Source organism: Saccopteryx leptura, chromosome 10 (assembly GCF_036850995.1).
Source record: "Saccopteryx leptura isolate mSacLep1 chromosome 10, mSacLep1_pri_phased_curated, whole genome shotgun sequence".
NCBI classification, from domain to species: domain Eukaryota; kingdom Metazoa; phylum Chordata; class Mammalia; order Chiroptera; family Emballonuridae; genus Saccopteryx; species Saccopteryx leptura.
In genome coordinates this window covers 11,589,129-11,608,983 of record NC_089512.1, presented here as the reverse complement: position 1 = coordinate 11,608,983, position 19,855 = coordinate 11,589,129, and the positions used below count along the sequence as shown (strand labels likewise).

The 19,855-nt window shown below is 42.9% G+C and overlaps 1 protein-coding gene across 9 annotated transcripts in view; it reads left to right on the top strand.

Moving 5' to 3' along the window:
• Positions 1-19,855, top strand: part of NKTR (natural killer cell triggering receptor) — a 54,282-nt gene that overhangs the window by 31,498 nt on the left and 2,929 nt on the right. For 8 of the 9 annotated variants that reach the window (XM_066350714.1, XM_066350719.1, XM_066350715.1 and 5 more), the window contains 10 exons: positions 2,804-2,833; positions 3,337-3,482; positions 5,167-5,389; positions 5,834-5,989; positions 8,114-8,201; positions 9,126-9,271; positions 10,525-13,416; positions 16,232-16,327; positions 16,969-17,025; positions 17,539-17,643. In XM_066350714.1, the coding sequence (XP_066206811.1) occupies positions 2,804-2,833; positions 3,337-3,482; positions 5,167-5,389; positions 5,834-5,989; positions 8,114-8,201; positions 9,126-9,271; positions 10,525-13,416; positions 16,232-16,327; positions 16,969-17,025; positions 17,539-17,643 (3,939 nt within the window). The remainder of the gene's footprint in view (positions 1-2,803; positions 2,834-3,336; positions 3,483-5,166; positions 5,390-5,833; positions 5,990-8,113; positions 8,202-9,125; positions 9,272-10,524; positions 13,417-16,231; positions 16,328-16,968; positions 17,026-17,538; positions 17,644-19,855) is intronic. The other variant, XM_066350717.1, reaches the window with a different exon arrangement.

The window sequence follows — 19,855 nt, the reverse complement described above, 5'->3', positions numbered from 1 at the left end:
CGTGTAGTTTTTGAAAGATGAATTAAGTTGAGTTGGTGGGATGAGCTCTCTTTGTCCACTTTAATAGAATGAATAGCTTGGACTGAGCATATCATTTCCTCCTGCCCTTTTGTAACCCCATTCGGCAGCATCCTGTTTATCCATGTCTAAGTGTCAGCCTAGTGCCAATAAGCCTACTTTACATTGGGATTTCTACTTTGGGAATGGATGCTGAGAACCCCAGAGGGCTTCCTTTCATTCATTTTCCCCTTCGGTATTTATTTATTTATATATATATATTTTGATGAGAGGAGAGGAGATAGGCAGAATCCCCATATGTACCCCTACCAGGGTCCACCCAGCTAACCCCATCTGGGGCCAGTGCTCGAGTATTGAGCTATTTTTAGTGCTTGATGCTGATGTACTCCAACAGAGCTATCCTCAGCATCTGGGGTCACACTCGAACCAATCGAGCCACTGGCTGCAGGGGTGGAAGAGTGAGGGAGTGGGGGCAGGCAGATGGTTACTTCTCTGTGCCCTGACCGGGAATCAAACCTGGGATGTCCATATGCCGGGCCAATGCTCTACCCACTAAGCCACTGGCCAGGGCCCCCTATCGATATTCTTAATGAGTAGTCTAGCCCAGTAAAGATACATATTTGTATTGCTGCATCCCAAATTGCAGATGTGAGTAATGGACTTAATTACACCAGTGTAGGCACAGCAGGCCAGCTGAAATTTGTCCTTGAAAGAATTGTTTCTCTCTTCATTTTTTTTTCTCACTATTGCAGTAAAGGACCAGGTTCATTTGTCTTCAGTTTTCATGTGAATTAAAAACAAAACGAGTATGTCATAAAGTTAGCTATTCCATCCTCAAATTGATCACTGCGGTTAGAATGTTTTCATCTTGCCATTTACTCTAAAGGTTTGTGTTAAGGTGTTTTTACAGCACTCCTATTAGCCAAGGTGGCAACTAGGATTGGGTCTGTGTGTTTTAATAAAATCTATAGGCTTTCTCCAGTGCCAGAAGATTGAGAGTTGTGAGAGAAAGGATCAAGGAAGGAAGAGGAGTAAATCAAACCCACAAATCGTCCATTGTTTTCACTACTACACATTTGAGACAGAGCCTTTATATTGCAGAACATTTTATCTTTAAATTTTACCTCTTTACATCTTCCATACAATGGAATCACTATCTAGATTATGGACTGATTTCTTCCTATCTTTACTGTGCTTTGGTAACGTTTTATAATTGTGGAAAGCACATTTCTATCTCAAAGTTTTAGTTTAGCATCCAAGATAGTTCTGGATGCTAGTTTAATGATTTAAGCGTTAGTTAGTGCCTCCATTGGTGCCTTGCCAGTTTCCTTCCTTCCTTCTTTCCTTCCTTCCTTTCCTTCCTTCTTTCCTTCCTTCCTTCCTTCCTTCCTTCCTTCCTTCCTTCCTTCCTTCCTTCCTTCCTTCCTTCCTTCCTTCTTTTCCTTCTTTTCCTTCTTTTCCTTCTTTTCCTTCCTTCTTTTCCTTTCTCCTGCCTGTTTTTATTCATTTTTACTGTTACATTAGCTTGAGTTACCACTTCTCAATCTTCTAAGGAAAATTTGAGGCTAGTGGTTTTAAAACTCAAGATTCCCTTTAAAATTTGGGGGCTACTTAGGTTGACATTTTAATTTTTTTAATTATGCAGTGGTCTTATAGAATTGAGTTTTCTTATTGTAAGTATAAATGTTAACAATTCTTTATACAATGATTTTTAGCATTGTTGTAAAGGTGAAATTGTATTTTGTTGACTTATGTGTCTTAGAATTGCCTTAAAATGATTATAAAAATTGACATGGGAGCTTCTAGTACAATTGACTGCTTTAACATGGCCTGATATCCAGTCACCTTTCTTTTAAATATCAATTTCTCATTCTTAAAAACTAAGGTGTTTGTGCTGTGTTGTTATGAGTCTAGTTACATCTGCTTTAGATATTTTTTCTACTGCAACTCACAAGTGTGAAGATCTGTGAGAACGTCATGGGAAAACCGGCTTGGTTTCAAAGATTGTAACCAAATGTACCCCTAGGCTCTCGAGGGTGACTGTCAGTTTGTGACTGTGGAAGAAGCCGGTGGAGTGTTTTCTGGGCCAGTGAAGTTTGAAATGTCTCTGTTGTTACCCATCATTTACTGTGCTGTCAGCAGTATTGGCAGATCGAAGGTTGCTCCTTGTTGCGTTTTCAGAGGTGCTGTGGTTGGTGGCAGAACTTCACCTCAGGTGAAGGAAGAGAGGCAGGAGGTTCAGGAACAGACTTCCTGAGGCTTGATTCCATCTGCGTAGCAGATGCGCACTGACCGAGCATGGGAAATAATAAAAGATCTCAGTCACGCTTGCTTCGGCAGCACGAGTGCACTAGACACACCTGTTTGTGTGGAGCACGTTGTACACTTTTTTTTTTCTGCTGGCCAATGATAGGTACTTTTTATTCTTGTTTAGTTATCTTAATAAATTTTGAGTTTGTTTTTGTTTTGGATTTAGAGTAGCTTTAATTTTAATGTCTATGCTATATATTTCAAACCTATTTCATATAATATATATAGAGAGATGTTTAGTTTTCATATTGGAGAAGTAGATACGGTTTTGTAATTCATTTAATTTTGAGGTTTTTTTAATCAGTAAAATGGCTACTATTGCTGTTTTTAAGGCTTACGTGTATATCGTGTTTAACGTTTCCCTGGTCTTTTTATTTTTACCTTTTTGTTCTCTACATGCTCTGTGTTAAACTCTTCTGCTCTATTCACCTGATGCCTGGTTTCTGCCGTCTTTGTGTTGACGTTTATTACACAGTACTACAAAACCAGCTCCGCACCTGGATGGGTAAGAGTCGTGTTCTTCTTACCTTGGGGAGGTGTTTGGGTGGCTGGTCCCAGACATCCTGGACCGTGGGTAAACCCTCAAGGGGTGTGCCCTTGACCTCTGGGTTAATCGCGCCCAGCCAGACTCTTCCTTAAGGATCCTGGTGCAGTAGCCTTGAGACTCCATGGCTTTCATGTTCCTCAGTAGGTCTTTCCCAGGGCCCATGAATGGTCTCCTCAGCCATGAAGTGACCCTGTAGGGACGGTTTCTGAGTAGCAAGTGTATTCTGACCGCAGTAGGACTCTTTACCATAAAGGAGTAAGACATAAACTTAAGGCCCAGTTTGAGTTACTGGGTTTTTTCCTTTTATGAAGCAGATCTCAAGTTCTAAGTCCCTTCAGGTATCAATCAGTGTGCTTTTATGTTTAGGTCTATAGATGTGTCATTTCTAACAGTTGTCTTGATTACTGCTCGTGACTTAATTATCAGTAAACCAACTCTTTCTTGAATTTGTATTGTGACAGGGTGCATGTTGTCTTTGGACTAGTTATTTCCGGTTTTGAAGTAATCGAACAAATTGAAAATCTGAAAACTGATGCTGCAAGCAGACCTTATGCAGATGTGCGAGTTATTGACTGTGGGGTGCTTGCCACGAAATCAACAAAAGATGGTAAGTTTTTTGGGGGGGTAAGGGGAGCTAGGACACAGGTAACTCACACTGAAGACTAACTTAAAAGATACCCCCTAGATTTCAGTAGTGGAAACACTACTATGAGGGGTATAGCAATAGCCCCGGTCCCTCTTTATCCTAGCCGGGATCCAGCCCGTCAGCAGACCTTCTCTCTCCCTTTTATTTCCCCTGCTGCCTGGTCCACACTACTGGTGTTTCTTACCTGGCTAATTGTAATAGCCTTTTTCACTTTGCCTCTATTTTTACTCTGCTGTAATCTTTTCTCAGCAGCAGTAGCCTCTTAACTTGTCCCCATGTTTATAATCCTAGTCCCCTACAGTCTGTCCTTAATAGCCATCAGAGTGATCTCCTAGGGCTCTCTTCTCAATCAGCCAAAGCTGAAGTCCTTACAGCGGTCTGTAAGGCTGGCTCTTGGCGGCCCTGGCTGGTTGGCTCAGCGGTAGAGCGTCGGCCTGGCGTGCGGGGGACCCGGGTTCGATTCCTGGCCAGGGCACATAGGAGAAGCGCCCATTTGCTTCTCCACCACCCCCCCCTTCCTCTCTGTCTCTCTCTTCCCCTCCCGCAGCGGAGGCTCCATTGGAGCAAAGATGGCCCGGGCGCTGGGGATGGCTGCTTGGCCTTTGCCCCAGGCGCTAGAGTGGCTCTGGTCGCAGCAGAGCGACGCCCCCTGGTGGGCGCGCCAGGTGGATCCCGGTCAGGCGCATGCGGGAGTCTGTCTGACTGTCTCTCCCCATTTCCAGCTTCAGAAAAATACAAAAAAAAAAAAAAAAAAAAAGACTGGCTCTTGGCTGTTTCTGACCTCTTCCCCCTCCTTCACTGTCTTCCAGCCAAGTTGACCTTGACTACTCAGTCACGCCACATACTTAGGGACTTGATGCTGGCTCTTTCATCTGTCCGGAACACGCTGCATTTGGATATCTGCCTGACAGCCCTCCCTCATTCCCTTTACGTCTCCGTTCAAATGTTATCTTAAATTACCTCTGACTCTCCCTATAGCTTTATATTGCTTTTTCATTTTTAGCAGTTATTATATGTTGTATTATGCAGCTACTTGTTGTCTTATTTGACCCCAGTAGAATATAGAGTTCATGAAGGCAAGGACTTTGTTACCTCCCAGTCTCACCAGAAAATTGTATTATCAGCTTAAAAGAAAAGTTTACTTAAATTTTGTTCATTTACTATACATAAAACATGTTGTAGCCCTGGCTGGTTGGCTTAGTGGTAGAGCGTCGGCCTGGTGTGCGGGAGTCCCGGGTTTGATTCCTGGCCAGGGCACACAGGAGAAGCGCCCATCTGCTTCTCCACCCCTCCCCCTCTCCTTCCTCTCTGTCTCTCTCTTCCCCTCCCGCAGCCGAGGCTCCATTGGAGCAAGGTTTGCCCGGGCGCTGAGGATGGCTCTATGGCCTCTGCCTCAGGTGCTAGAATGGCTCTGGTTGCGGCAGAGCGACACCCCAGATGGGCAGAGCATCGCCCCCCTGGTGGGCGTGCGGGGTGGATCCCGGTCGGGCGCATGCAGGAGTCTGTCTGACTGCCTCCCCGTTTCCAACTTCAGAAAAATACAAAAAAAAACCCATGTTGTATGAGGTTTAGTAATCATATTTTTTACTCTGAAGGGTAGGCACTGAAATCCAGTACTAATATTTTTGTTGATATTTCTTAAAAGTTTTTGAGAAGAAAAGGAAGAAACCAACTCATTCAGAAGACTCGGATTCCTCTTCCAATTCCTCTTCCTCTTCCGACTCATCTTCAGAAAGTGAGATTGAACATGAGAGAAGCAGAAGGAGGAAGCACAGGAGGAGGCCAAAAGTTAAACATGCTAAGAAGAGACGGAAGGAGGCGAGCAGCTCAGAAGAGCCGAGAAGTAAACACATAGTAAGCCCAAAAAGGTGAGTGTGCAGCCCTAGAATAGTCTTACCCAGCAAAACCACACTAACTCCTGGAATGGGCAAAGCATATGTAATTCTGTAAGCTCAGCTTTGCTACCTGTTGTTGAAAAAGGATAGAATTTTTTTACTGTAAATTAAAGTCTGGCCAATCTAAGGTAGCATAGACATTTCATATCAAAGATTTATTTGTTTGCAGGTGAAAATAATCCTTGAAACTCTTAAAAGAAAAAAGGATTCATTTGACAATTTTCAACGTTTTATTTAGTACTGTGGGTTTTCATTTGGGTTGATATTTTATTCTCTTTGAGAAAACTGTATAAACCTTTTGAGTGAGTCTTACAAGGTATCAGTAGTTTTGCTCTTTAATATCTAATTTTATGTGCTTTTATTGTGAAATACAAACAGTACGTACCTTAATTGGTGGCTTGGTATGTTCTCTCTAAGTCACTCTGAGAGAAGTGATACCAATGAAAAAAGGTCAGTGGATTCAAATGCTAAAAGGGAGAAGCCTGTGGTTCGTCCAGAAGAGATACCCCCAGTGCCTGAGAACCGATTTTTACTGAGAAGAGATATGCCTCTTGTCACGGTGGAGCCTGAACCGTAAGTGGGATGATTAACCTATGCTTTCATTTTTGATTGGTGATTTCATGTACCCCATGGTGTTATTATGAGAATTAAATAAGCTAATGCCTTTAAAATGCTTGTTAACCTTCAGCAACAAACACCCTGTAAAGAAAATTAGGAAAGTAATTCCATTTAAAATGACATCAAAAAGAATAAAGTACTTAGAAATAAATTTAATCTAAGAGGAGAAAGGTTTGTTCAATGAGAACTACAGAATGTCGCTGAAAAAATTTTAAAAAGACCCTAATAAAATGGAAAGATATTTCATATTCATGGATTGGAATATTATTATGTCAATGCTACTAAAAGTAGGCTATGGATTTAGTGCAATCCCTTTCATATTGCAACAGCCTTTCTGTGGAAATGGAAAGATCAATACCTAAATTCATATGGAATTGCAGGGGGCCCTAAAGCAAAAGTTGGAGAACGCGTACTTGATTTCAAAACTTACTACAAAGCTACCGTCATCAAATTAGTGTGATACTGGCATTAAGAGTAGCTATAGAGACCAACGGAATACAATCGAGAGCTCAGAAATAAACCCATACATCTGTGACCAATTCATGTTAGACGAGAGTCTCTTTAATAGATACTGCTGGGACAGCTGGATTTCTACATGCAAAAGAAAGCAGTTGGAGTCCTACCTTACATCCTATATATACATCAGTTAACTCAAAGTGGGTCAGCAAGCTCATTTTAAGTAAACCATAAAACTCTTAGAAGAAAACAGGTAAATCCTCATGATCTTGAACTTTGTAGTGAATTCTTATATTTAACACCAAAAGCATGAGCAACAACAAAAAGACAATTCAATTTAGAAATGGACCAAGGACTTGAATAGACATTTCTTCAAAGAAGAGGTATACATGGCCTTTAAGCACATGGAAAGATGCTGAATGTCATTAGTCATTAGAGAAATAAATCAAACCCACAACGAGATTCTCACCTTCTAGAATGGCTATAATTTAAACAAAAACTAATGTCAGCAAAGATAGGGAGTGATAGGAATCTTCTCTCATCACTGGTAGGAGTGTAAAATGATGCACTTGCTGTGGAAAACCAGTTTGGGGCTTCCTCAGAAAATTAAACAGATTTACCATATAACCCAGCAGTTTTACTCTTAGCTGTGTGTCCAAAAGAGTTGAAAATGGAGACTCAAACAGGAAAGTGTACGCCAGTGTTCATTGCAACATGATTCACAGTAGGAAAAAGGTGGAAACAAACCAAGTGTCCATCAATAGATGAATGGATAAACAAAGTGTGTGTGTGTGTGTGTGTGTGTGTACAGAGTGGTACTTGGTCATGAATTAGAGGTTACCAGAGGCTGAGGGAATGGGGATGATGGAAAATTAGTGCTTAATGGGTAGAGTTTTGGTTTGGGGTGATGAAAAATTTTGGGAAGATGGTGATGCTTGTACAACATTGTAAATGTAATTAATGCCACTGAATCGTACACTTAAAATGGTTAAAGTGGTCATTTCTATGTTATATATATTTTAGCCAATAAAAAAACATTTAAAAATGCCTATTAACATAATACCTGGTCCATAGTAAGTATTCAGTAAGAGCCAGCCATTATAATAATAACATACAAAACAAACTGAAGTATGAAAAACTTCTCATGCATGGAGAACTGTAGTTGCCACAAAGTCCATACGATGAGGCAGTAGATTCAGAGCATTGAAGGAGGGATCGTTTATAGTAGAGAGATGGAGACAAATGAACTAGATATAAAGTACAATTAAAAAGACTAAAAAAGCACAATTAAGCATCGGAGTCAGGAATAAGTCCCATAGGATTCCCATAGAGCGTTATGATTTTGACAGTTGACATCTAAAAGGGATTTTGTTTTAAAATAGTACTATGCTTAAAAAGATAGATACTAGTTAGTATAATGTATTTCTACCCAATTGTGTTACTTTTTTTTTTTAAGTTGGCATTTAAAGGGTTTGCTTGAAAATTAGATTATGTGGAGTGCCTCATCCTGTGGAAGTATTGGATCTAAAGGAAGTGTTTTGTACTATAGGAGCAAAAATTCTACATGTAAACATTGAGAAAACTGACATTTGCTTATTTTTAATTTTTAATTATCCTTTCCAGGAAGATTCCGGATGCTACCCCCGTTGTAAGTGAGCAGAAACCATCTGTATCAAAGTCTGGACGGAAGATTAAAGGAAGGGGCACAATTGTATGTTTGTTAAGATTTTTCCTTTTCTCAAATGATCTAAGTTGTAAAATGTTTTTATCGTAGGCAAAATCCTAGCTTTAATTTTAGGTGTAATCAAAAATCTGTTCAAGGAGCTAGTTGTGTTCTCCATAATTATGGGAAGATATTGCTATTAGATCAAAGTTTACTGCCATGTTTGAATGGGTTTATGAAATGAACGTGTGAACCAATCAGTATGTTGAGAAGTCTTAGTATGCTGCATACTCCAGTCCAGACTAATGAATGCTATAACCATTAGGACTTTGTTTTTATTTTGTATATATTTTTTATTTTTTATTTTTTTGTATTTTTCTGAAGTTGGAAACGGGGAGGCAGTCAGACTCCCGCATGCGCCCGACCGGGATCCACCTGGCATGCCCACCAGGGGGTGATGCTCTGTCCATCTTGGGGCGTCGCTCTGCTGCAACCAGAGCCATTCTAGCGCCTGTGGCAGAGGCCGTAGAGCCATCCCCAGTGCCTGGGCCAACTTTGCTCCAATGGAGCCCTGGCTGCAGGAGGGGAAGAGCGAGACAGAGAGGAAGGAGAGGGGGAGGGGTGGAGAAGCAGATGGGCGCTTCTCCTGTGTGCCCTGGCCGGGAATTGAACCCGGGACTCCTGCACGCCAGGCCGATGCTCTTCTACTGGTGAGCCAACCGGCCAGGGCCTAACCATTAGGACTTTGAAGAGGAAATGTTCACAGGTGAATACAGTAGAAATAAATTTCAGCTTTCCCTATTTCTTTCAGTTGCTCATGTTTGATATAACTTCATATCATTCTTTTGGAACTTCAGTCATTATTGCCTTTGAATGGGGCCTGAGATTGGGCCTTACTTCTAACTCGGTCCTATAGCAGACTGTAATTGAAGGGTATTTTAAAAATAGTGATTCCTGTCTTTGTTTTTACAGCGCTATCACACACCTCCAAGATCAAGATCCTGTTCTGAGTCCGACGACGATGACAGCAGTGAGACGCCGCCTCACTGGAAAGAGGAAATGCAGAGACTGAGAGCGTACAGACCACCTAGCGGAGAGAAGTGGAGTAAAGGAGACAAGTAGGGTTTTGTTCTATCTTACGTGTTAAGGGGGTCGAGACTGACTTCTGGACTTTTCATTGAAGATTTAAATTGAAAATTAGATGGCGACCAGAGAATACTGTTTGGAGTACTTGGTGGAAGTAGAACTATTAACCAGGAAGCTGATGGTTTTGGGATGCTTTAAAATCAAAATTCTGTTTTCCCCTCTCAAGACTATAAACCTATTGAATCTCTTAAAGATTTCTTGTTCAGTTTTAGAAATAATCAGGACTTAAAATTATATGGCAGGTACTGTCATAGCCAGGTTTCTTGGTCACTGATGAATGAGTTGGTAGACAGGAAGACCTGTACCCAGTGTGTGCATTAACTTCTGACCACAGGGCCTGCTGCTTCCTCAGAAGTATACCCGTCCCTTACCCACACTGGAATGTTTATTCTAGAAATGGGGCTGGCCTCAGAATAGCTCGTGAAAATATACTTTAAAAATGTTTTTAATGAAAATATACCAATGAGACCCTCTATAATTGTTCATGGTAAAAGTCTTTTTTGGTATGGGCGTCCTATAGCATGTTGGAAATTGGAAGAGGAAGGAAAGAGTGTGCGTCTATTGTGTGGAAGTGGTTTAGACACACTGGTGCTGAGCACTCTCGATTGTGAGCTCTGATGTTACCAGTGAGATTATAAAGCCTCATTTGTTTTCATGCACTTTCCCCTCGGTTTCCATAGGAAGTATCAATAGTTTAGCCTTAGCAGTAGGTCTTGGTTCTCTCTGTGAGGCTGAGATAAAGCAATAGCCTTGTGAGCTTCTTCAGCAAAAGAGGTTTCTCTTGCAGTCCAGGCAGCTATTCTGTTTCTGCAGAGAATCAACCAAGTTGTTTGGGAACTTGGTTTGACATTGTTCTTGGAGGCAGAGGTTATGAGCCCATCATAGCCAGAAACTTGGTTTGTCAGCAGTACTCTTGTGATTAGTTGGTTTGTTCAAAACCATTGTCCTGTCAAATTTTAAATTCTTTGCTTAGCTTTGAAAAAAATTCTTTTGTAAGTGGCTCTGTTGGCAGTTGTATGTGTGTCTGCAGTTGTAAGGTCAGGACCAGCCGATCACTCTTAGATTTATCCTTCCTTCATGTATGTACTTAAAGTGTTGATGGAGTCAGTACTTTGTTGTTAACTAGGCTGTTGTCATTGCACTTGTATTAACAGATGTGTTTTAATTTTAAAGCATAGAAAACATGCTTGCAAATGATGCGTGTATATTATATTCTTTTCTATAGGTTAAGTGACCCATGTTCAAGCCGATGGGATGAAAGAAGCTTGTCCCAAAGATCAAGATCATGGTCTTATAATGGATATTATTCTGACCTTAGTACAGCAAGACACTCTGATGGTCACCATAAAAAACGCAGAAAAGAGAAAAAAGTTAAGCATAAAAAGAAAGCTAAAAAGCAGAAACATTGCAGAAGACACAAACAGACTAAGAAGAGAAGGATTATCGTACCATCTGACATAGAATCCTCAAAACCTTCCACCCAAAGAATGAAATTTCCTTGTGAGAGAGAGAAGCTATCTCGTTCTTCCTCATTGTCCTCTCATCCCTCATCCAAGAGAGACTGGTCTAAATCTGACAAGGATGACCAGAGCTCTTCAACCCACTCCAGCAGAGACTCGTACAGATCCAAGTCTCACTCGCAGTCTGATTCTAGAGGAAGCTCCAGATCCAGGACCCCATCAAAATCCTCATCACATTCTCGAAGTAGATCCAAGTCTAGGTCTAGCTCCAAGTCAGGGCCCTCACGGACAGCATCACAATCCCCAAGAAGAGCAGCCTCTCAGCTGAGTGAAAATAAACCAGTTAAAGTAGAACCTTTAAGAGCACCAGTGCCACCAAGTGAAAACCTCATAGTACAGCAGCCAGTGGTGGCGGAAAATATCCCTGTAATCCCACTGAGTGACAGCCCCCCTCCTTCAAGGTGGAAGCCTGGACAGAAGCCCTGGAAGCCCTCTTACGAGCGAATTCAGGAGATGAAAGCAAAAACAACCCACTTGCTGCCCACCCAGAGCACTTACAGTTCAGCAAATATGAAAGACATTGGGAGTTCGTCATCCTACCATAAGAGAGAAAAAAATTCTGAAAGTGATCGGAGTGCTTATTCAAAATACAGTGATAGAAGCTCAGAAAGCTCCCCGAGGTCCAGGAGCAGATCATCTAGGAGTAGATCTTACTCTAGATCGTACACAAGGTCCCGAAGTTTAGCTAGTTCCCATTCGAGGTCTAGGTCTCCTTCATCTCGATCTCATTCACGAAATAAATACAGTGACCGCTCACAGTGCAGTAGGTCATCGTCATACTCTTCTGTTAGCAGTGATGCTGGAAGACAAGCCAAGAGAAAATTTAGATCCAATGTGAAAAAAATGACTACTTCACATAAAAGGCGCAGCAGCAGCTCTGAAAAGATACTTTGCAATAAATATGCCAAAGGCAGAGACAAGTCTTCATGTCAGAGAAAGTACAGTGAAAGCAGGTCATCTGTAGATTCTTCTTCAGACAGTGAACATTCAAGTATTCAGGTTACACAGTCAGCCCAGGAAAAAGAGAAGCAAATCCAGAAGGAAATGAATACTAAGCAAGGGAAGAACAGAGATGGAGAGAAATCCAAGCCTGAACAGGAATGTCCTCGTTCAAAAAAAAGAACTTTGAAAGAGAATCTTTCTGATCACTTTAGAAATGGCGGTAAGCCCAGAAGGAAGAATTATGCTGGGAGTAAGTGGGACTCTGAGTCAAATTCTGAGCGGGAGGTAACTAAAAACAGTAAAAAGAATTCCCGGCCATCTTCTGATAAAGAGGAAGGTGAGGCCACATCAGATTCTGAATCTGAGGTTGGTGAAATTCACATCAAAACTAAACCCACAACAAAGTCTTCAGCAAATACTTCACTGCCTGATGGTAATGGTGCTCGGAAGTCAAGCAAACGGCAGTCGTCCACCTCTGATTCTGAGGGGTCCTGTTGCAATTCAGAAAACCCTAGAGGAAAGCCGCGGAAGCACAAACATGGGGCAAAGGAAAATCTTAAAAGGGAACACACCAAAAAAGTGAAAGAGAAAATGAAAGGGAAAAAGGACAAAAAGCACAAGGCTCCGAAACGAAAACAAGCATTTCACTGGCAGCCACCGCTAGAATTTGGTGAAGAGGAGGAGGAGGAGGTTAATGAAAAGCAAGTTACTCAGGAGCCACAAGAGAAAAAACAAGTTTCTGAACACAGTGAAACCACAAAGGAAAACGTGCCCCAGACGGAGAAGCCCAGTGAGGACGGCAGCCTTTCAGATAAACAGAATACAGGAACGATTTCCTCAGACACTGAGCACCCTGCTAACGATGATAGGAAGCTCAGCGTTTCCCCCACACCTTTAAGTACTGAGGAAAACGTCGCCAGCCCTCCCCCAAGCAGTCAGCATATTGAAGAAAGTGTCCCAAGCCGAGTGGAGGACATGTTTCCAGCAGATGACAATATGGAGATTTGCACTCCTGATAGGAGTTCCCCAGCCAAGTTGGAGGGGGCATCCCCGCTAGGAAACGCAAGGCTCGACACCCCAGATGCAGATGTTGTAAAGCAGGAATTGCAGCCAGAGCATCCTGAGGCAGAGGTGGGGAAACAGGAGAGCGGCGTGTCTCAGAGCCCCACGGAGGGGGAGGTCGGGAAAGCGGACAGCAGCTCTGCTGGCCTGGCCGGGGCTGCAGAAAGCACAGTGAGGAGGGAGGAAGCCGAAAAGGGCCAGATCAGCCTCCTGGATAATAAGTGGAGACCCCTGCAGGGCGTGGGGAACCTCGCAGCACCGACTGCTGCCACATCCAGTGCCGTGGAAGCGAAAGCGTTGACCGCTGCGCCTGAAATGAAACCACAAGGCTTGAGAATAGAAATTAAAAGCAAAAATAAAGTCCGGCCTGGGTCTCTCTTTGATGAAGTAAGAAAGACAGCACGCTTAAACCGGAGGCCAAGAAATCAGGAGAGTTCAAGTGATGAGCAGACCCCCAGTCGGGATGGTGATAGCCAGTCCAGGAGTCCAAGTCGATCTCGAAGTAAATCTGAAACCAAATCAAGACACAGAACAAGGTCTGTCTCCTACAGTCACTCAAGAAGTCGATCGCGGAGTTCCACATCGTCTTATCGGTGAGCAATAAATATTCTCTTTCCTTGTTTTCTCCCAAAGAGTGTCTGTTATTGTTTAGCTTGGAAGAACTTCAGAATTAAGGACAAGATCACTATTTCCAAATGCCTGGAAGGTGAATTAGGAGAAGTCTTGTGCTCTGTGAGTCAGAGAGCAAATTGAGGACATCGGGAGTAGGTTTCAGGGAAGAAATCGGGCTCAGTGTAAAAGGCTATCACTTTCTATTAAAGCTCTCTGGCGGTAGAAATCAGCGGCCATGTAGGAAGTTCTCCATCTTTAAAGGTCCAAGTCTGCTCTCTGGCCTACCAGTGATGCCCGAGAAGGGAGTCTGAGTTACGGGGTGGAAAGGATTTGAAGGCCATCAGTCTCCACCTCCATCTCACACGGCTGGGAGTGAGGACCAGCGAGGCAGAGTTGCCTGCTCAAGACAAGCATCCGATGGTCTTTTTTTTTTTCAATTACAGTTTATATTCCATATTATTTTGAAACTAGTTTCAGGCATACAGCATTGCGGTTACACAATCATACTTACAAAGTGTTCTCCCGGATATTTCCGGTGCCCGCCTGGCACTGTACACGGTTATTACAGTATTACTGACTGTACTCCCTGTGCTGTACTTTATGTTCCTGTGACTATTTTCTAATTACCAAATGATACTCCTTATTCCCTTCACCCTTTTCACCCAGGTGGTTGATCTTTGTGCAAGGCTAGGGGTGGGGAGGATGGGAAAACCATCCTCTTTAGATTTACTTATTTTTGGTTTAAGTTGTAGCTCACTGTTGTCATCATAGACTGAAACTTTAAAAAAAAATTTTTTAAATGGTGATGGTGATAGGAATAAGTAATTCCTACTCTCTGTGTTGTAAATATTTCTTGGTTTACCTCACTGTCTCTTTCTTACTCATATCCCTTATTATATTGTGCTTGATTTTCATCACTTGAACTTAAAATACAAATAGTCTTTGACTGTTTTTTTTCTTTCTAGTTATTTGTCAGTCTTCTTCCCCTTTACCCAGATTTCTTTGAAACAACACTTGCTACCTGTGCCACTGTCCCCTGCACTCCTGGTTGCTCCCAGTATGTCTGTGCCTTTGCTCCCCACCGCACTAACTGCTGAGGGTTGGGGCACTTCCCCATGCCCGTGTTTGGTCCTCGCCTTTGGGAAGCCCTCTGGCACTCGCCTGCTGCCTCTCGGACCGTTCCTGCTTGTGTTGGGGGCTCTTTCTCCTCCTGCCCTTCTCCCATCAGGCCCGGAGAGGTGACTCCTGGCTTTTCATATTCCTCGGTGCAGTTACCTGTTGAGCTGCTCCAGGCCCCAGGGAGCTTGACCTCTGCCTTACTGCTTACAGCTCGAGAGCTCTGAGCTGCTGGTGCTGCTGGCCGCTCTCACTCAGTACCTCCCTACCGCCGCCCTTGGCGTGGGTGGTATTTCATTTTAGAAGTGAAGACAGTGAGGCATAGAGAGGCTCAGGAATTTGCTCCAAGCTATTCAGCTAGGGGCAGTAGACCTCTGAGATAGCTAACCTCTGTCTCCCTGGTTTGGCCTGACTCCCCTCTTAGGTTGTGAACTTGTTGAAACCAGAGACTGCCTTGCAGAACATATTTGTCCCATCCAAAACATCCGCAGAGACATTTGGTCCCGTCGACCAATCTGCCTAATGCCATGTGCCATTACCAGCTAGGCGACTGAGGCGAGGGTGGTAGTATTACTGGCAATACAGCCGCACTACAATTATTGAACCACTAAAAACATGACCGTATTTTTTATTAATTAAATCAAAAGTATAAATAAACATGAACTGTCTGAACCCAAGAATGTTTTTAACAAGCCAAATATCAAGGGCCATTTGGCATCAGCCAAATAGGCTTATGACATTTTTGATGGACTAGATGTCTGCTAATCCAGAGACAGTTTCCTACTCATCTTTCAGTCACTTCACAGAGTCCGCTTTATAATTGTTTGTTGAGTAAATGACTAAAATCTTATTAGAACCTACTGTGTTTTAAACTAAATAAAATCTGTGCAGGTGTTGTACAAGGAGCCTACACAAAAGGTTATTGTCCTCATCCTGAATGACAGGTATAAAGCAGGAGAAGCAGCAGGGGCCAAGTGAATCCACAGAGGCAGGATTGCATTACTTAACTTTTTTGTTTGTTTTATTAAATATTAGAGAGATTAAGGTATAAAAAATAATTTAAAATGTCATCTACCTTTAAAAATAGAGCTTTGCTATACCTGATACAGCCCTACCCAGTGCTCCCTACTTTCTCTCTTCTCTCTCTAGAGTTAACATTATCTCTAAACTTTTGTTATAATTTGTTGCTTTTCTTTATCATTTTACCACAAATATTTCTATACTTATGCAGTGTTGCTTTTGCATGTTTTCCAACAAAATCCTTTTATATACATATATACATATATAGATGTTCTCCATTAGCCTTTTTCACTCAACACTGTGTTCCAGAGATCTTTCAGTTGATATATGAGGCTGTAACTCATTGGTTTCCTGCTGGAGAATATTCAGGATATGGGTAATTTTTTCTACCTATTCTGCCATTAATGGAAATTGCATTATTTCCTTTTCTGGTATTACTAATCGGGCTTCTGTAAACATACCCGTACCATCCTCTCCTGGCCTTTCTTCATTTCATTTTGTTCAATTTAAACCCTTATTAGCTGTCACTGTCATATCCACTGTGCAGAGTTCATGAGAGACCTTTCCTCTTACTGTGTTTTCCCTTTCCTGCCCTATAAGTAATTAATTTTAACAGCATGGGGAGTTCATATAATTACAGTTTTCTGCTCTCAATTTTAGATCAAGAAGCTACTCTAGAAGCCGGAGCAGAGGGTGGTACAGCAGAGGCCACACAAGAAGCCGGAGCAGCTCCTCCCGCAGCTACAAAAGTCACAGGTGAGTGTGTGACTCCTGCCCTCCTGTTCCTGGGTGGTTCCCGTCCTGTCTGCGTCCCAAGCCCTGTCGCTGCGGACTACCACGTAGCCAGTTTTCTCATCTAGCTCTTCCTTCCAAAGAGCAATCCGATGCTCATTGGCTGTGCCCAGGACAGAGGCCCTGACCACTACCTCCCCCTCCCCCCACCCCCAGGTTCTTCCTGAACCTCAGCCCACACCTGCAGCCATCTCTCGGCTTGGGGTAGGGGACTTGGAAGGGGGACCAGATGAAAAAGCAGCATGGATTAACCGGCGTTTCTGCTTGCCAGCTTCCTTGAGCCCTCGCTCCCCTCGCAGGTCTTCCCAGGGCTGCACCTTCCTTTTCCTGCCTGCCTGGGCAGGCCTTCCCCCTCAGCCCAACTGATAGAGCCGCCCGGTGACTCCTTAGTGCAACTCACAGAGGAAGAGCGTAAAACTTCATCTTTCTTAAGAAATCCAGTGTGCTATTTTAAAAACTCAAATATACTTTTGATACAAAAACAAAATACATATAGCTGCTGGGTTTCATTGTGTTTTCTTCTTGATGGGCAAATAAATGTCTAGATTTTTGATGTAGCCTTTCCTGATCCACAAAATGATGGTCCCTCGTGTGATTGATACTAGGACGTCCAGCAGGAGCAGATCCAGGAGCAGCTCGTATGACCCCCACAGTCGGTCCAGGTAGGGACAGGGACTGGGTGACCACCTGCGGGGACAGAATGGAGAGGCCTTGTTCTATAAAGCCCTAGTTCCCTTTAAAAAGGGTTGTATTTTATTGAGAAACCTAAACACAATTATTTGTCTCATGAAATCATACCTTTTCTAGATGAGCTCTTTTTGACTTTTTTTCTGTTGACCCATTGTACTCTAGTGTCAAAAGGGACAATTGATGTCAGATTGTAATGGCAGTTGTTTATTGACTATAATTGCCTAGTACCCACCAGATTCAATCCAACTGACTCAGTGTTAATTTTGTGATATTTTTCAATGCAGAAAAGAAAGTAACATTTTTCTGTTTAATATGGTAAGTCTCATTTGAGGCAGTTGTTAATGTTTTCAGTACTTGTTATGGAAATGTGTCTCACACTGTCATATAGTGCCCAAGTTCTAAAGAACACTAAAGCTCCTAACTAGAAATGGGAATATATGAGTGTTTTGAATAGGAAACCTTAGTGCTTGTTGTTGCTGTTAAAGCAGGTCTTACACTTACGATAGCTACTACAGCAGGAGTCGGAGTCGCAGTAGAAGCCAGAGGAGTGACAGCTACCACCGAGGCAGAAGCTACAACAGGCGATCCAGGTGGGTCTGGCCTTTTGAGCACTGTGTGCTCCTGTGGGCACTTGGTGTATGAGAGGATAGACTTAGAAAAGAAAGCATGGCTCTGGCCAATGGCTCAGTGGATAGAGCATTGGCCCAACATACGGATATCGCAGTTCAATTCCCAGTCAGGGTACATAGGAGACAGGACCATCTACTTCTCTCCTCTCCCCTTCCCTGCCCCCCCCCCCTTCTCTCCCTCTTCTCCTCCCACAGCTGGTGGCTCAATTGGTTCAAGTGAGGCCCTGGACACTAAGGATAGCTCTGTTGGAGTGCATAAGCCTCAGGTGCTAAAAATAGCTCTGTACTCGAGCATTAGCCATAGATGGGGTTGCCGGGTAGATCCTGGTTAAGGTGCATGCAGTAAGTAGTCTGCCTCACTATCTCCCCTCTTCTCAGCTAAAAAAAAAAACAAAACAAAACAAAAAAGAGAAAGAAAGGGAAAGGAAAGAAAGCATAATCTTAGGACGGAGATCCTTTTCTTTCTTCTTCAATTTCAGCAACCCAGAGGCAGCTACTAAATGTGGCCTTTGTATTAAGAGTTGCTGGGTAATGTTTGTTGGTTATTGTTGACATTTGAATCTAAAATGTTTTTTTTAAATATTCACATATACTTGGACAAATATTTCTCTTGGGACAGGTAAAGAGAGAGTCCACCCAAACCATGGCCCACTTTTTAAAATAGGACTCGTTGCTAGAAATCGCAAAGCCAGTTTGTCAATTTTTTAAATTAAAAAATATATATATAATAAACTGTCATAATCATTTGCTTCAGCAGTAGGATTGAAGTTTATATCTTGTCACTTATTTGGGGGAAATGTGTTTTTTATATATTTACAAGTATGTTTTATATAACATTTTACCTAGTACTACACATTTTTATGGCAACTTTTTGTATCTCTTTCCTGCTGGCTTTTGGTCTTACCCTTCTCCCATCCACTAAGGACAGTCAGTGATCCTTGCAGAATATGTAATCTGGACACATCCTTATTCGTAACTCTTCCATGTCTCCATCCTCATGGTCCTCCAGGGCAGGTCCAGGCTTCTGAGCGTTCCACCTAAGGCTGTTCTACCTACACCCCAGCCCGCACTTTCCTGTCTTCCCCCTAATGTGCTGGAACCTCTGCCTCTGCCTAGGGACACCCACACGACTGTCTCCCTCCTGCCTCTCGAAGTGGCCCGTTTCCAGCTACCCTGCAGGTCTCCCCTGCAGCCCACGGCCCCCAGGAAGCCCTGCCTGACTGCTGACTCTGAGATCTGCCACCCCCACCCCCACCCCCAACCCTGGGTGCCTTATTTGTCTTGCTCACTATTCTGTACTATCTTTGAGCCCAAGTCTACTTTTGTGTGTGTACGTGTGTGTGTCCCTAGTATCTGGCAAAGTGACTGGCTCTCAGTGAATATTTTTCAAAATAACTGCATGGTGACCATAACTAGGTCCTCTGGACTCGTTATTCCAATGCTCCTGTCCATGCCCCACCCCATCCTCACCCCTCACTGGGTGCCATTTTGATTTCCAAATGTATTTTTTAATTTTTCCATTGATTTGAGAAGGAGAAGGGGAGAGAGAAAGAAGCATCAACTCATTGTTCCACCTAATTGTTCCATTTAGTTGTACACTCACTGGTTGCTTCTTTATGTGCCCTGACCAGGGATGGAACTGTGACCTCAGCATGCCAGGATGATGCTCTCTATCCACTGGGCACCTGGCCAGGGCCTTATTTTCATGTCTATAGTAAAACTCTCTTCATGCATCTTTTTCCTTACTTTCTCAGTCTAATTAAATATTGATGTTCATTTGGGTAACAGAGAAAATTATTCTGCTCATTTGCATGAATGGGTTTCAGGTAATTTCCCAAGATATGATGTTTCTTTATTTTATCTTAACCTTGATATTACTGCTACCATTTAAAACATCTCTGACCTGACTGGTGGTTGCACAGTGGTTAGAGCATTGACCTAGAACACTGAGGTCCCAGGTTCAAAACCCCAAGGTCGCCAGCTTGAACATAGGTTCATCTGGCTTGAGCGTGGGTCATCAATAAGATCGTGTGGTCACTGGCTTGAGCCCAAGGTCACTGGTTTGAGCAAGGGGTCACTGGCTTCGCTTGAGCCCCCAGTCAAGGCACGTATGAGAAAGCAATCACTGAACAGCTAAGGTACTGCAACTATGAATTGATGCTTCTCATTTCTC